Source organism: Coregonus lavaretus (genome assembly GCF_964263955.1).
Source record: "Coregonus lavaretus genome assembly, chromosome: 13".
NCBI lineage: Eukaryota > Metazoa > Chordata > Actinopteri > Salmoniformes > Salmonidae > Coregonus > Coregonus lavaretus.
In genome coordinates this window covers 922,383-939,680 of record NC_140000.1, presented here as the reverse complement: position 1 = coordinate 939,680, position 17,298 = coordinate 922,383, and the positions used below count along the sequence as shown (strand labels likewise).

The following is a 17,298-nucleotide window of genomic DNA, read 5'->3' as shown; positions in this document are numbered from 1 at the left end:
TACCAGGGCCACAGGGAGAGGGGGGCCCCCTGGCAGACCAGGGTTCCCTGGGACCAACGGTCAGAATGGACGACCGGGGGAGAGAGGTACAGTACGGTGTTTATACATCATTAGACGCCATTGGATGGCCATAACAAATCAGTATATTATCTGTTCTATATCCACACCCTGACCTTGAACTTTCCATTCATACTGCTAGCCACGCTAATGTGTAGCACAAATCAATTACTTTCTAGTATCTGATCATTTGTATCGGAAATCAATTACTTCCTAGTATCTTATATGTTTTATATCAACGCCCTGGTCTGAACTCCCGTATGGCTCAGTTGGTAGAGCATGGCACTTGCAACGCCAGGGTTGTGGGTTCGATTCCCACGGGGGACCAGTATGTAAATGTATGAACTCACTACTGTCAGTCGCTCAGGGTAAGTGATTCTACTAAATGACAGACATGTAAAAGACATGTTTAACTTTCCTAGTTGTCTTCTCATGACCTATTGTGACCCTGGTCTGTCACTCACACCGTTGATGGAAGGAACAAGTCCTGGGATGGATTTATCCACCCCTCCTGCCCAGACCAACAGAGCCAGAAACATTATCATAGCTAGAGATATGACTGACCGGTCTGAAACATCATCATAGCTAGAGATATGACTGACCAGTCTGAAACATCATCATAGATAGAGATATGACTGACCAGTCTGAAACATCATCATAGATAGAGATATGACTGACCAGTCTGAAACATCATCATCATAGATAGAGATATGACTGACCAGTCTGAAACATCATAGCTAGAGATATGACTGACCAGTCTGAAACATCATCATAGATAGAGATATGACTGACCGGTCTGAAACATCATCATAGCTAGAGATATGACTGACCAGTCTGAAACATCATCATAGATAGAGATATGACTGACCAGTCTGAAACATCATCATAGCTAGAGATATGACTGACCGGTCTGAAACATCATCATAGATAGAGATATGACTGACCGGTCTGAAACATCATCATAGATAGAGATATGACTGACCAGTCTGAAACATCATCATAGATAGAGATATGACTGACCAGTCTGAAACATCATCATAGCTAGAGATATGACTGACCGGTCTGAAACATCATTATAGCTAGAGATATGACTGACCAGTCTGAAACATCATCATAGCTAGAGATATGACTGACCGGTCTGAAACATCATCATAGATAGAGATATGACTGACCAGTCTGAAACATCATTATAGATAGAGATATGACTGACCGGTCTGAAACATCATCATAGCTAGAGATATGACTGACCAGTCTGAAACATCATCATAGCTAGAGATATGACTGACCAGTCTGAAACATCATTATAGATAGAGATATGACTGACCGGTCTGAAACATCATCATAGCTAGAGATATGACTGACCGGTCTGAAACATCATCATAGCTAGAGATATTGATTGATTGGTTGAATTGATTAGATTAGATAATTAAAAGTAGTAGGCTGCTCCAACAACATTACATACAGATAAAACTGAGTAGTCTGAAACATTGAAATCTATGAAACATAGCTACAGATGTTAGTGGTAGAAAGATTTATCAGGGGGAAATTGGTTTTGCAGAAGAATCATGTCCATACAAACAACAGACATATCGCAAGAAACAAAGGAATATGACAGAACATTAAACACAAACAGGAATATGACAGAACATTATACACAAACAGGAATATGACTGAACATTATACACAAACAGGAATATGACAGAACATTATACACAACAGGAATATGACAGAACATTATACACAAACAGGAATATGACAGAACATTAAACACAACAGGAATATGACTGAACATTATACACAACAGGAATATGACAGAACATTATGCACAAACAGGAATATGACAGAACATTATACACAAACAGGAATATGACTGAACATTATACACAACAGGAATATGACTGAACATTAAATACAAACAGGAATATGACAGAACATTATACACAAACAGGAATATGACTGAACATTATACACAAACAGGAATATGACAGAACATTATGCACAAACAGGAATATGACAGAACATTATACACAAACAGGAATATGACTGAACATTATACACAACAGGAATATGACTGAACATTAAATACAAACAGGAATATGACAGAACATTATACACAAACAGGAATATGACAGAACATTATACACAAACAGTTATATGACAGAACATTATACACAAACAGGAATATGACAGAACATTAAATACAAACAGGAATGTGACAGAACATTATACACAAACAGGTATATGACAGAACATTAAATACAAACAGGAATGTGACAGAACATTATACACAAACAGGTATATGACTGAACATTATACACAAACAGGAATATGACAGAACATTAAATACAAACAGGAATGTGACAGAACATTATACACAAACATGAATATGACAGAACATTATACACAAACAGGAATATGACAGAACATTAAATACAAACAGGAATGTGACAGAACATTATACACAAACATGAATATGACAGAACATTATACACAAACAGGAATATGACAGAACATTAAATACAAACAGGAATGTGACAGAACATTATACACAAACCTGAATATGACAGAACATTATACACAAACAGGAATATGACAGAACATTAAATACAAACAGGAATGTGACAGAACATTATACACAAACATGAATATGACAGAACATTATACACAAACAGGAATATGACAGAACATTAAATACAAACAGGAATGTGACAGAACATTATACACAAACAGGAATATGACAGAACATTATACACAAACAGGAATATGACAGAACATTATACACAAACATAACCTGAACTATTTACATAGAGATACAGGATGTTTGAGCGTCTGCAGCAATAGTCTTTGTGTTGCCAATTAGAACAGACTTGATAATGGTACAGGGAGAGCAGAGAGCAGAGAGCTGAGGCTAGTCAGCAGTAGGGCCTCTGCTTCTCTCCTCCAGTCAGTTAAACACATAAACAGAGTGTCAGCCTGGTGTTAAACGCCATAAACAGAGTGTCAGCCTGGTGTTAAACGCCATAAACAGAGTGTCAGCCTGGTGTTAAACACATAAACAGAGTGTCAGCCTGGTGTCAAACACATAAACAGAGTGTCAGCCTGGTGTTAAACAACATAAACAGAGTGTCAGCCTGGTGTTAAACAACATAAACAGAGTGTCAGCCTGGTGTTAAACACCATAAACAGAGTGTCAGCCTGGTGTTAAACACCATAAACAGAGTGTCAGCCTGGTGTTAAACACCATAAACAGAGTGTCAGCCTGGTGTTAAACACCATAAACAGAGTGTCAGCCTGGTGTTAAACACCATAAACAGAGTGTCAGCCTGGTGTTAAACGCCATAAACAGAGTGTCAGCCTGGTGTTAAACACCATAAACAGAGTGTCAGCCTGGTGTTAAACACCATAAACAGAGTGTCAGCCTGGTGTTAAACACCATAAACAGAGTGTCAGCCTGGTGTTAAACACCATAAACAGAGTGTCAGCCTGGTGTTAAACACCATAAACAGAGTGTCAGCCTGGTGTTAAACACCATAAACAGAGTGTCAGCCTGGTGTTAAACACCATAAACAGAGTGTCAGCCTGGTGTTAAACGCCATAAACAGAGTGTCAGCCTGGTGTTAAACACCATAAACAGAGTGTCAGCCTGGTGTTAAACACCATAAACAGAGTGTCAGCCTGGTGTTAAACACCATAAACAGAGTGTCAGCCTGGTGTTAAACACCATAAACAGAGTGTCAGCCTGGTGTTAAACGCCATAAACAGAGTGTCAGCCTGGTGTTAAACACCATAAACAGAGTGTCAGCCTGGTGTTAAACACCATAAACAGAGTGTCAGCCTGGTGTTAAACACCATAAACAGAGTGTCAGCCTGGTGTTAAACACCATAAACAGAGTGTCAGCCTGGTGTTAAACACCATAAACAGAGTGTCAGCCTGGTGTTAAACACCATAAACAGAGTGTCAGCCTGGTGTTAAACACCATAAACAGAGTGTCAGCCTGGTGTTAAACACCATAAACAGAGTGTCAGCCTGGTGTTAAACACCATAAACAGAGTGTCAGCCTGGTGTTAAACACCATAAACAGAGTGTCAGCCTGGTGTTAAACACCATAAACAGAGTGTCAGCCTGGTGTTAAACACCATAAACAGAGTGTCAGCCTGGTGTTAAACACCATAAACAGAGTGTCAGCCTGGTGTTAAACACCATAAACAGAGTGTCAGCCTGGTGTTAAACACCATAAACAGAGTGTCAGCCTGGTGTTAAACACCATAAACAGAGTGTCAGCCTGGTGTTAAACACCATAAACAGAGTGTCAGCCTGGTGTTAAACACCATAAACAGAGTGTCAGCCTGGTGTTAAACACCATAAACAGAGTGTCAGCCTGGTGTTAAACACCATAAACAGAGTGTCAGCCTGGTGTTAAACACCATAAACAGAGTGTCAGCCTGGTGTTAAACACCATAACCAGAGTGTCAGCCTGGTGTTAAACACCATAAACAGAGTGTCAGCCTGGTGTTAAACACCATAAACAGAGTGTCAGCCTGGTGTTAAACACTATAAACAGAGTGTCAGCCTGGTGATAAACACCATAAACAGAGTGTCAGCCTGGTGTTAAACACCATAAACAGAGTGTCAGCCTGGTGTTAAACACCATAAACAGAGTGTCAGCCTGGTGTTAAACACCATAAACAGAGTGTCAGCCTGGTGTTAAACACCATAAACAGAGTGTCAGCCTGGTGTTAAACACCATAAACAGAGTGTCAGCCTGGTGTTAAACACCATAAACAGAGTGTCAGCCTGGTGTTAAACACCATAAACAGAGTGTCAGCCTGATGTTAAACACCATAAACAGAGTGTCAGCCTGGTGTTAAACACCATAAACAGAGTGTCAGCCTGGTGTTAAACACCATAAACAGAGTGTCAGCCTGGTGTTAAACACCATAAACAGAGTGTCAGCCTGGTGTTAAACACCATAAACAGAGTGTCAGCCTGGTGTTAAACACCATAAACAGAGTGTCAGCCTGGTGTTAAACACCATAAACAGAGTGTCAGCCTGGTGTTAAACACCATAAACAGAGTGTCAGCCTGGTGTTAAACACCATAAACAGAGTGTCAGCCTGGTGTTAAACACCATAAACAGAGTGTCAGCCTGGTGTTAAACACCATAAACAGAGTGTCAGCCTGGTGTTAAACACCATAAACAGAGTGTCAGCCTGGTGTTAAACACCATAAACAGAGTGTCAGCCTGGTGTTAAACACCATAAACAGAGTGTCAGCCTGGTGTTAAACACCATAAACAGAGTGTCAGCCTGGTGTTAAACACCATAAACAGAGTGTCAGCCTGGTGTTAAACAACAGCACACACCACCACTCCTCTGACTCGGCTTGGCTTGGCAGGGCTCGCTAGGGCAGGAGCTTGGCTTGGTTCAGCTTGGCAGGGGACGGTAGAGCAGGGAAACCAAGGCATACTAATGGACTAGGTTGGGTACAGCCACCAGAGGAAAGAGTACTGGCTTACTGAGCAGTTAAAGCATTGCTTGGCAGGGCATAGTAGAGGAGGGCAGTCTGACTAGAGAGGTACTAGGAGAAGGGTTAGGGTTAGTCTGACTAGATGAAGACCAGTGTACTGGGTGTCAGAGAGGTACTAGGAGAAGGTAAGAAGTTACATGAGGACATGGTGACTTTCTGTTAAGGTCAAAGTCATATCTTCTTCGTGTGTGGTCTGTCCTCAGGTTTCCCAGGAGAGAAGGGGGAGAGGGGGAGTCAAGGTGTGGGGACACAGGGCCCCAGAGGTCCCCCAGGGCCACCAGGTAAGGACCAGCACAACATCCCCTTACATCCTCTCATCACTCCTCTCTCATCCTTCCATCAAACTCCTCCCTCTCATCATTCTATCACACTCCTCCCTCTCATCCTTCCATCACACTCCTCTCTCATCCTTCCATCATACTCCTCCCTCTCATCCTTCCATCACACTCCTCCCTCTCATCCTTCCATCACACTCCTCCCTCTCATCCTTCCATCACACTCCTCTCTCATCCTTCCATCACACTCCTCTCTCATCCTTCCATCACACTCCTCCCTCTCATCCTTCCATCACACTCCTCCCTCTCATCCTTCCATCACACTCCTCCCTCTCATCCTTCCATCACACTCCTCCCTCTCATCCTTCCATCACACTCCTCTCTCATCCTTCCATCACACTCCTCCCTCTCATCCTTCCATCTTACAGAATCAGAATCACCTTTGTTCGCCAAATACATTTGCATATTCAGGAATTTGACTTGGTGAAGTGGTGCTGCCATAATAAACAGAATATAGGGTAAATCATTTGAATTCAATCACTTTTTGACAGCACCCTTTTTGCTTTGAATTCAATCACTTTTTGACAGCACCCTTTTTGATTTGATTTCAATCACTTTTTGACAGCACCCTTTTTGATTTGAATTCAATCACTTTTTGACAGCACCCTTTTTTATTTGATTTCAATCACTTTTTGACAGCACCCTTTTTGATTTGAATTCAATCACTTTTTGACAGCACCCTTTTTGATTTGATTTCAATCACTTTTTGACAGCACCCTTTTTGATTTGAATTCAATCACTTTTTGACAGCACCCTTTTTGATTTGATTTCAATCACTTTTTGACAGCACCCTTTTTGATTTGAATTCAATCACTTTTTGACAGCACCCTTTTTTATTTGAATTCAATCACTTTTTGACAGCACCCTTTTTGATTTGATTTCAATCACTTTTTGCCAGCACCCTTTTTGATTTGATTTCAATCACTTTTTGACAGCACCCTTTTTGATTTGAATTCAATCACTTTTTGACAGCACCCCCTTTGATTTGAATTCAATCTCTTTTTGACAGCACCCCTTTTGATTTGAACGAAATCTTCCATACATATTTCCCCATGATAGAAGTGGCCAGAAAGTGACTTTTTGGACCTGAATACCAAAACATTCAAGAGATAAAGGTGCTCAAAGTTGACCCATTTTGCATCATACCCCACCATACCATTATTAAACAGTTTGACAACCCTGTTTGTAAGCTTTTAAATAATACCAATCTCAATCTTTTCCAGTGATGAAGACATGGATGTCTCATAGTATGGTAGGGTATGCAAAATGGGTAAACTTTGAGCACATTTATCTCTGAAATGTTTTGGCATTCAGATCCAAAAAGTCACTTTCTGGCCACTTCTTTCATTGGCAAACATGTATGGAAAGTTTTTTTAAATAAAAAAGGATGCTGTCAAACGTGATTGAATTCAAATGGATTTACCCAATACAGACAGACGATAAACATGATATCCAGACAACACATGCAGTATGTAGAGGCAGAGTGTATACTAATCCACATGCAGTATGTAGAGGCAGAGTGTATACTAATCCACATGCAGTATGTAGAGGCAGAGTGTATATTAATCCACATGCAGTATGTAGAGGCAGAGTGTATACTAATCCACATGCAGTAAGTAGAGGCAGAGTGTATATTAATCCACATGCAGTATGTAGAGGTAGAGTGTATACTAATCCACATGCAGTATGTAGAGGCAGAGTGTATACTAATCCACATGCAGTATGTAGAGGCAGAGTGTATATTAATCCACATGCAGTATGTAGAGGCAGAGTGTATACTAATCCACATGCAGTATGTAGAGGCAGAGTGTATACTAATCCACATGCAGTATGTAGAGGCAGAGTGTATATTAATCCACATGCAGTATGTAGAGGCAGAGTGTATATTAATCCACATGCAGTATGTAGAGGCAGAGTGTATATTAATCCACATGCAGTATGTAGAGGCAGAGTGTATACTAATCCACATGCAGTATGTAGAGGCAGAGTGTATATTAATCCACATGCAGTATGTAGAGGTAGAGTGTATACTAATCCACATGCAGTATGTAGAGGCAGAGTGTATATTAATCCACATGCAGTATGTAGAGGCAGAGTGTATACTAATCCACATGCAGTATGTAGAGGCAGAGTATATATTAATCCACATGCAGTATGTAGAGGCAGAGTGTATATTAATCCACATGCAGTATGTAGAGGCAGAGTGTATACTAATCCACATGCAGTATGTAGAGGCAGAGTGTATACTAATCCACATGCAGTATGTAGAGGCAGAGTGTATATTAATCCACATGCAGTATGTAGAGGCAGAGTGTATACTAATCCACATGCAGTATGTAGAGGCAGAGTGTATACTAATCCACATGCAGTATGTAGAGGCAGAGTGTATATTAATCCACATGCAGTATGTAGAGGCAGAGTGTATATTAATCCACATGCAGTATGTAGAGGCAGAGTGTATATTAATCCACATGCAGTATGTAGAGGCAGAGTGTATACTAATCCACATGCAGTATGTAGAGGCAGAGTGTATATTAATCCACATGCAGTATGTAGAGGTAGAGTGTATACTAATCCACATGCAGTATGTAGAGGCAGAGTGTATATTAATCCACATGCAGTATGTAGAGGCAGAGTGTATACTAATCCACATGCAGTATGTAGAGGCAGAGTGTATATTAATCCACATGCAGTATGTAGAGGCAGAGTGTATACTAATCCACATGCAGTATGTAGAGGCAGAGTGTATATTAATCCACATGCAGTATGTAGAGGTAGAGTGTATACTAATCCACATGCAGTATGTAGAGGCAGAGTGTATATTAATCCACATGCAGTATGTAGAGGCAGAGTGTATATTAATCCACATGCAGTATGTAGAGGCAGAGTGTATACTAATCCACATGCAGTATGTAGAGGCAGAGTGTATATTAATCCACATGCAGTATGTAGAGGTAGAGTGTATACTAATCCACATGCAGTATGTAGAGGCAGAGTGTATATTAATCCACATGCAGTATGTAGAGGTAGAGTGTATACTAATCCACATGCAGTATGTAGAGGCAGAGTGTATATTAATCCACATGCAGTATGTAGAGGCAGAGTGTATACTAATCCACATGCAGTATGTAGAGGCAGAGTATATATTAATCCACATGCAGTATGTAGAGGCAGAGTGTATACTAATCCACATGCAGTATGTAGAGGCAGAGTGTATATTAATCCACATGCAGTATGTAGAGGCAGAGTGTATACTAATCCACATGCAGTATGTAGAGGCAGAGTGTATATTAATCCACATGCAGTATGTAGAGGTAGAGTGTATACTAATCCACATGCAGTATGTAGAGGCAGAGTGTATATTAATCCACATGCAGTATGTAGAGGCAGCTTGTATACTAATCCACATGCAGTATGTAGAGGCAGAGTGTATACTAATCCACATGCAGTATGTAGAGGCAGAGTGTATACTAATCCACATGCAGTATGTAGAGGCAGCTTGTATACTAATCCACATGCAGTATGTAGAGGCAGAGTGTATACTAATCCACATGCAGTATGTAGAGGCAGCGTGTATACTAATCCACATGCAGTATGTAGAGGCAGAGTGTATACTAATCCACATGCAGTATGTAGAGGCAATGTTGATACTAATCCACATGCAATATGTAGAGGCAGAGTGTATATTAATCCACATGCAGTATGTTCACTGTGTACACTTCTCCTTGTCATCCTCACATCACCCCCCCCCCCCCCCCCCCCAGATAATGCATGTGTAGATATGCATCCCATTCACTGCCACCTTCTTATACAGACAGTCCAGCACTATAATGAGAGGTATTTGTAGAACAGTTTGGGTTCCATGGGAAACTAACGGCTGATGTAAATCAAAGGCCACAGTGTTTTTTTTGATTGACAGCTCTTTTGTATTCAGACTGCAGTGAAATTCCTCTAACTATGGGCTTTCTATAAAGAAAACAACGCTTGAAACTTTTAATAACATCAGAAAAATCCTCATGTGTTTTGGATTTAAAGTTTATCTTTCTTGGATTGCGGTCTAAGAATGTCAAACAGATGTTTGGACAATATTTTTGTGAAAAACAAACCCCTTTGTATTGATTCTTCTTTGTACACTACAATTTATTTTAAAATTAAAATCAATACAGGACAATGCTGCTGATTGTTGTTTAATCGATACTCAGCTCTGACAAAGTTCTCTGAAATGTATTAACGGCAAAACAACATATCTGAAAGTTCCCGATGAATCATCAGGAGGAGACTGTGGGTTCTGCCAGAGGTTTTACTACTTTGCTGGAAATCAGGGATGATATTTTTATCCAAAAGCAGAACTCTGTAAATGTAATATCCGACAGAGGATTCCACTCATATCTCACTGACCACCACAACGCCTCAGATTGTTGCCATGTCAGCAAACATAGATCTGTGTGTTCATGGCTGTAACTGGGCTGGGACTAGGCTGCTGTAGTCAAACTGGGCTGTAGTCAAACTGGGCTGCTGTAGTCATACTGGGCTGCTGTAGTCATACTGGGCTGGGACTAGGCTGATCTAGTCAAACTGGGCTGCTGTAGTCATACTGGGCTGTAGTCATACTGGGCTGTAGTCATACTGGGCTGCTGTAGTCATACTGGGCTGCTGTAGTCATACTGGGCTGCTGTAGTCATACTGGGCTGCTGTAGTCATACTGGGCTGCTGTAGTCATACTGGGCTGCTGTAGTCATACTGGGCTGCTGTAGTCATACTGGGCTGCTGTAGTCATACTGGGCTGCTGTAGTCATACTGGGCTGCTGTAGTCATACTGGGCTGCTGTAGTCATACTGGGCTGCTGTAGTCATACTGGGCTGTAGTCATACTGGGCTGTAGTCATACTGGGCTGTAGTCATACTGGGCTGTAGTCATACTGGGCTGCTGTAGTCATACTGGGCTGCTGTAGTCATACTGGGCTGTAGTCATACTGGGCTGCTGTAGTCATACTGGGATGTAGCTCAGTTGGTAGAGCATGGCGTTTGCAACGCCAGGGTTGTGGGTTCAATTCCCACGGGGGGGCCAGTATGAAAAAAAATAAAAAATAATGTATGCACTCACTAACTGTAAGTCGCTCTGGATAAGAGCGTCTGCTAAATGACTAAAATGTAAATGTAGTCAAACTGGGCTGGAACTGGGCTGAAGGACAGGCTTCTGTAGTGGAAACTCCAACCGAAGTAGGATAATAAACTAATCCAAACTGTCTGATCTGGGTTCATGGCATTATTCTGAGGGAACACACACATATTTAAACACACTGCCTGTAGTCTGCACACTCAACAACACACAGACTATTTTACATCCTAGTTTGTCATCGCAGAAGTAACAGGAGGGACGATTCATAAAACATTGTTTTCATTATTTTATCTCTACAGTATACAACATGGTCAGCCGTAGCAAGAGACTGGTTTTTGGTATATATTTTGTCCCTTGTAGGTCCTGTTACTAACTGTGTATCTTGCCTCCACAGGTCTTCTAGGAGAGGGCCGTACAGGCAGCCAGGGCCCCCCAGGTAGACCAGGTAGCCAGGGCCCCCCAGGGCGACCGGGCACCCCTGGATCCACGGGCCCCGCTGGTGCTGCTGGCTACTGTGACCAGAACTCCTGTTTGGGCTACAACGTTGGAGGTAACCACCATCGGAACACATAGATATCCCTATCTATATGTTCTGGATACTGTAGGACTGAGATTACTAGGAGGAACTGGGTTTATACCACTCTACATTAAATCTGATGGATACTGTGTATGGTTATGCACTGAGTGTACAAAACATTAAGAACACCTTCCTAATATTGATTTTGCCCTCAGAACACCCTCAATTCGTCGGGGGCATGAACTCTTTTAAGGTGTCGAAAGCGTTCCACAGGAATGCTGGGCCCATGTTGACTCCAATGTTTCCCACAGTTGTGTCAAGTTACCCCGTTCAAAGGCACTTAAATATTTTGTCTTGCCCATTCACCCTCTGAATGGCACACACACAATCCATGTCTCAATTGTCTCAAGGCTTAAAAATCCTTCTTTAACCTGTCTCCTCCCCTTCATCTACACTGATTGAAGTGGATTTAACAAGTGACATCAATAAGGGATCATAGCTTTCACCTGGATTCACCTGGACAGTCTGTCACAATGTGTTGCCCACTCAGTGTATATTATTCCTGAATTCAATCAAAACCTAAAATGTAGAAAGAGGGAGTGACAGTAAGTCTTTTGTATGTCAGATCTAAAGTCTTCTCTTCATCCTACGTTGCAGTTGTGACCGTAATGACAGGAGAGTAATGTCATTCTAGTCATCTGCTATTTTGACCCAGTATTTTGAAGGGACAATGACCCAGTTTGTATAGACGAATGGTTAGTGTTATTTTCATTAGATGAAATTAAAGACACTTGACGATGTTTATTGCAGATCGTTTCAGGACATAAGCAACTCCAGCGTCTGGCTCTGCCCTGACTTTCCATCTAGTAAAAGTATTTTCCCAGTGTCTGACTAACTGGCGACTGGTAAATCTTACAGAGATTGACATTGTAAATTGTCCTTATAAATTTCGTAAAGTATTTTAGAGCCTTCGAAATATTATGATGTGACGTATGTTCTCGTGAGAAGTTTATGGTCTCATCCACACTATGAAGGTTTAATGAAGGTTTAATATGAGTGAGCATGTCTTGGCTCATCCCTGCTAGACTATGAAGTGTCTCAGAGAGTCTGTCTGCGAAGCTATCATCACACTGTATTGTATGTAGAAAACCTACCACACTGATCACAACTATTGATTAAAACATTCCACTGTCACTCCCAGCAGCAAGCGATCCAGAAGTCAGTTTGGAAGTCCTTAGTGGGCCTGCTTTCTTTTTACTGGTTATTCCTTCACTGCTAACTTGGGCTAAAAGGCTATTAACACTAACACAGTTATGCTATAGCTGTTTTGATTGAATTCAGGCAGGGTATTTGTCATTGAACAATTGGTACATTCACACCGATGTGGTAAAAATGGGATTGTATCACTTTGAGATAGGATTGCATCTTACAGTAACACGTGGTGATGCATTTGACATAAAATGCATCGCCACACGTTGTGCATGACTGAGATAGTATACTGTAAGTATACTGGATGTAAAACCATGTATCCTGTGACTCTGTGTTCGCTGTTCTACATCTTTATTACACTTTCTTACATGAAGAAAAGAGAAATAAAGATGACAGCACTTTGTTGTGTCTCTACATGTCTGCTTTCAGAGCTCTGATGAGCAGCTGCCATAACACAGCAGTCCGAGTCAGAGATACTGACTGGTACATCCACTAGTGGGTCAGAGATACTGACTGGTACATCCACTAGTGGGTCAGAGATACTGACTAGTACATCCACTAGTGGGTCAGAGATACTGACTGGTACATCCACTAGTGGGTCAGAGATACTGACTGGTACATCCACTAGTGGGTCAGAGATACTGACTGGTACATCCACTAGTGGGTCAGAGATACTGACTGGTACATCCACTAGTGGGTCAGAGATACTGACTGGTACATCCACTAGTGGGTCAGAGATACTGACTGGTACATCCACTAGTGGGTCAGAGATACTGACTGGTACATCCACTAGTGGGTCAGAGATACTGACTGGTACATCCACTAGTGGGTCAGAGATACTGACTGGTACATCCACTAGTGGGTCAGAGATACTGACTGGTACATCCACTAGTGGGTCAGAGATACTGACTAGTACATCCACTAGTGGGTCAGAGATACTGACTGGTACATCCACTAGTGGGTCAGAGATACTGACTGGTACATCCACTAGTGGGTCAGAGATACTGACTGGTACATCCACTAGTGGGTCAGAGATACTGACTAGTACATCCACTAGTGGGTCCATGTGGTATTTGGAATGGTAGCATGTTGGTGTTATGTGGTCTGGTATCTGTACTGACGTAAGGTCCGTGTTTCTCTCTGTCTCTCTGTCTGTCTCCTCTGTTCTGGTTCTAACTCAAGGAGGACGGGAACAGGAATATGAGAATGACTACTGAGCAACATTCTCTTAGTTCCAGCCACCCTCTCCTCCCTCCCTCCCTCCCCACATAAAGAGACCATCAGCCACCCTCTCCTCCTCTCTTCCTCCCCACATAAAGAGACCATCAGCCACCCTCTCTTCCTCCCCACATAGAGACCATCAGCCACCCTCTCCTCTCCCCACATAAAGAGACCATCAGCCACCCTCTCCTCTCCCCACATAAAGAGACCATCAGCCATCCTCTCTTCCACCCCACATAAAGAGACCATCAGCCACCCTCTCCTCTCCCCACATAGAGACCATCTGCCACCCTCTCCTCCTCTCTTCCCTCCCCACATAAAGAGACCATCAGCCACCCTCTCCTCTCCCCACATAAAGAGACCATCAGCCATCCTCTCTTCCACCCCACATAAAGAGACCATCAGCCACCCTCTCCTCTCCCCACATAGAGACCATCAACCACCCTCTCCCCTCCTCTTCTCTCCTCTCCAACCCATTCCCGCCCCCCTACCTAGCCCTTGAGATCACCACCACTGTGTTCAAACAAGCGCTACGCTCTCCATCTATCTCTGCCTGTCATCAGACAGTGTGTAGTGCTTGCAAACCTCGCATTGCATCACCCCAGCTTGAAAAACAATCCATCTTGATTTTTCTAAAGACAGGAATCAAAAAGATATTGTTTTCTAGACAATGCTTTGCTTCACCCAACCCACCAGCCACCATCTTCCTTCCTCCCTGTGTATATCTGCTCTCTCCTGATCAAGGCATCCTTGTGAATGACAAATACTAATCAGACTCCCACTTACTCCCACTGGTGTGGCTCACCCTCCCTCTTTATACATCCACAGCTCCACACTGTGTTCTTCTTCTCATTAGAGTAATGTTGTGCCTGTGGCTCTCTGTCTGCTTTCTCCTGTCCGTCATTCTGCTAACCCCAGGCAACAAGCTAACTTAGGCGGTGGTGGTTTAGAAAGAGGTTGCTAGTGATGACCCAACATCATGACACATCCACTGATCCAGATGTTCCCCATCATAGTACAACAACTCCCCCACACCAACTACCAAAACTATGACCCCACTGGCCGTTATGACCCCCGTGGAAATTACAACAACGACGAGGAAGAGGAAGATGATGAGGAAGAGGACCCATACGCTGGGTATAGAGGCTACCCCCCTCAGTACTACCAGCCCAATTACCCTGCACCCCAATCCCACTCCCAGGACACTGAGCTAAGGTCCCCAGGGATAATGATGAGGCGCTTCTCCAGAGACGTGGTCACACAGAGGAGAGCCACCGCTAACACAGCCCAGACAGGACACACAGACCAGACAGGACACACAGACCAGACTGGACAGAGGAGCGAAGCTGCAGCAGATACTGAAGGAGAGGTGGAGGTGATTGGAGAAGCCCAGACTGGACACACAGACCAGACTGGACAGAGGAGCGAAGCTGCAGCAGATACTGAAGGAGAGGTGGAGGTGATTGGAGAAGCCCAGACTGGACACACAGACCAGACTGGACAGAGGAGCGAAGCTGCAGCAGATACTGAAGGAGAGGTGGAAGTGATTGGAGAAGCCCAGACAGGACAACCACCTTTCTAAGTCCCTGTGGGTTAATGAAGATGTCAAAAATATGTACGGCAGGCGTCAGATACCCCTGTGTCGCTAGCCAGGGTCTCCTGTATGCTATTCCTGTAGGATAGCGATGTCAGATTAGGATATCCGAAAAGTGCCTGATTTACGTAAATGCTGGTGTGTGGGATGTAGGGGGATTGAGGAAGAGAAACTATGCCCAATGATGTACATTAAAATTACTTACCTTTTTAGTGCAGTTGCATGCAGCCCTGTGAGCCAGCGCAGTGGGAATTACTGGATTGTGTCGTTGGGTTGATGTGTAATAAGTCAAACATCTTTTTGTAATTTGAGATCATGACTGGATGACATTTGTACAGGCTGTCAGCTTTTTATATATATATATTATGTGTCATTTACATTTCAGTGCTTCCATGTTGACTTTCCCCTCAATCTTTAAGTTGTCAAGCCAGTTCTCACAATGGTTCCTCAGTATTTGCGTACAGTGGCCTCTCTTCTTGATTTAATGAGACATTGTGACCTCTGTTGAAGCAGCCTTTCCCTCACTGTTATTGTACGATGAGGCATTTGTTTTTAAGTAAGCCTAAACATCGAGGAACCTAACTTTAACCACTGTCCTATCAAAGAAAACTACAGCTACTGTAAGACTCTCACGCGTTCTGCCCGATCGTACTGTTATCACATTGTTAATTGACATGGACTTGGTCTTGTACGAATAAGTGTTAAGTTACGCTAACTCGTTTTCCTTATTGCCGTTATTATGATTATGCAACGCGGGGCCCGTCCACTGTGAGGAGAAGAGGAGAGTTGAATATAGTTAGGCCTGTGGTCTAATGTGTGTTTTTGGACTGAAATGGTTCATTCATAATGTAGAACAAACAGGTACCAGTGGAATGTCTCACCAGACCACCAAACCTTTGAAACTGAATTAGGAAGTTATTTATTTTTTACTTGATTATTTGTTTTATAACCAATAAAACTGTACTAAAACGGTGAACTGTTCTGTAGCTCTGTGTTTGATTAGTAGGGCCTGCTAGAACCAGGGATAAGTTATGTTGTCTCAGTACATACAGTAGAACAGCAGGACTCAAGAGGATGAGACATTTTCCCTGTTACCACTAAAATGGGTTGTCTTGATAGGTAAATCGGGCTTCATTTGAACAGTAACACTTGAGTCCAGTCCAGTTGATACTTCAAGTCCAGCCAACAGTTAAGTGTGTCAGACAGTGACAAACACCAGTGAAGCCACACTATAAAAGGTTTTCCGACTCCCCAGTCTAAAAAGCCCAATGACTATTGTATCACACTCACTGTTGAGGTGCATTTCCACAATGGTTTCCTGAGGGGCCACCACACATCAAAAGGCTACGCTGGCATTATAAAGGTCTCTGAGACGCATCTGAAATCAATTAAGGTCGAAGCGCGTTGAATTAGAGGAGAGATCAGACTTCTGAAGAAACTGCAGAAATGGTCTGTGGCTGAGAGGCAAAGACCAAAGAATCTCCACTTTAATATTCTCTAAATTACAACAGAACGAAGCAGCCGACCGCAGCCAATGGAAGAGTTTCAAATGCCACCCTATTCCCTGTATAGTGCACTACTTTTGATCAGAGCCCTATTGGCCCCACCTATTGGCCCTGGTCAAAAGTAGTGCACTCTATGAGGAATAGGGTGCCATTTGGGACTCAAACAATGAATGCCATCTCACTGCGGCTGAGGTTGAATGAAACACACGAAAATC

The 17,298-nt window shown here is 42.6% G+C and overlaps 1 protein-coding gene across 1 annotated transcript in view; it reads left to right on the top strand.

Annotated features, from left to right (window-relative positions):
• Positions 1-16,544, top strand: part of LOC311139272 (uncharacterized protein) — a gene marked incomplete at its 5' end in the record, with an annotated part of 67,458 nt that extends 50,914 nt beyond the window's left edge. Inside the window, 4 exons of the mRNA XM_084174160.1 lie at positions 7-86; positions 5,788-5,865; positions 11,432-11,587; positions 13,946-16,544. Of these exons, the coding sequence (XP_084030286.1) occupies positions 7-86; positions 5,788-5,865; positions 11,432-11,587; positions 13,946-13,980 (349 nt within the window). The 3' untranslated portion in view covers positions 13,981-16,544. The remainder of the gene's footprint in view (positions 1-6; positions 87-5,787; positions 5,866-11,431; positions 11,588-13,945) is intronic.
• Between the last annotated feature and the right edge of the window lie 754 nt (positions 16,545-17,298).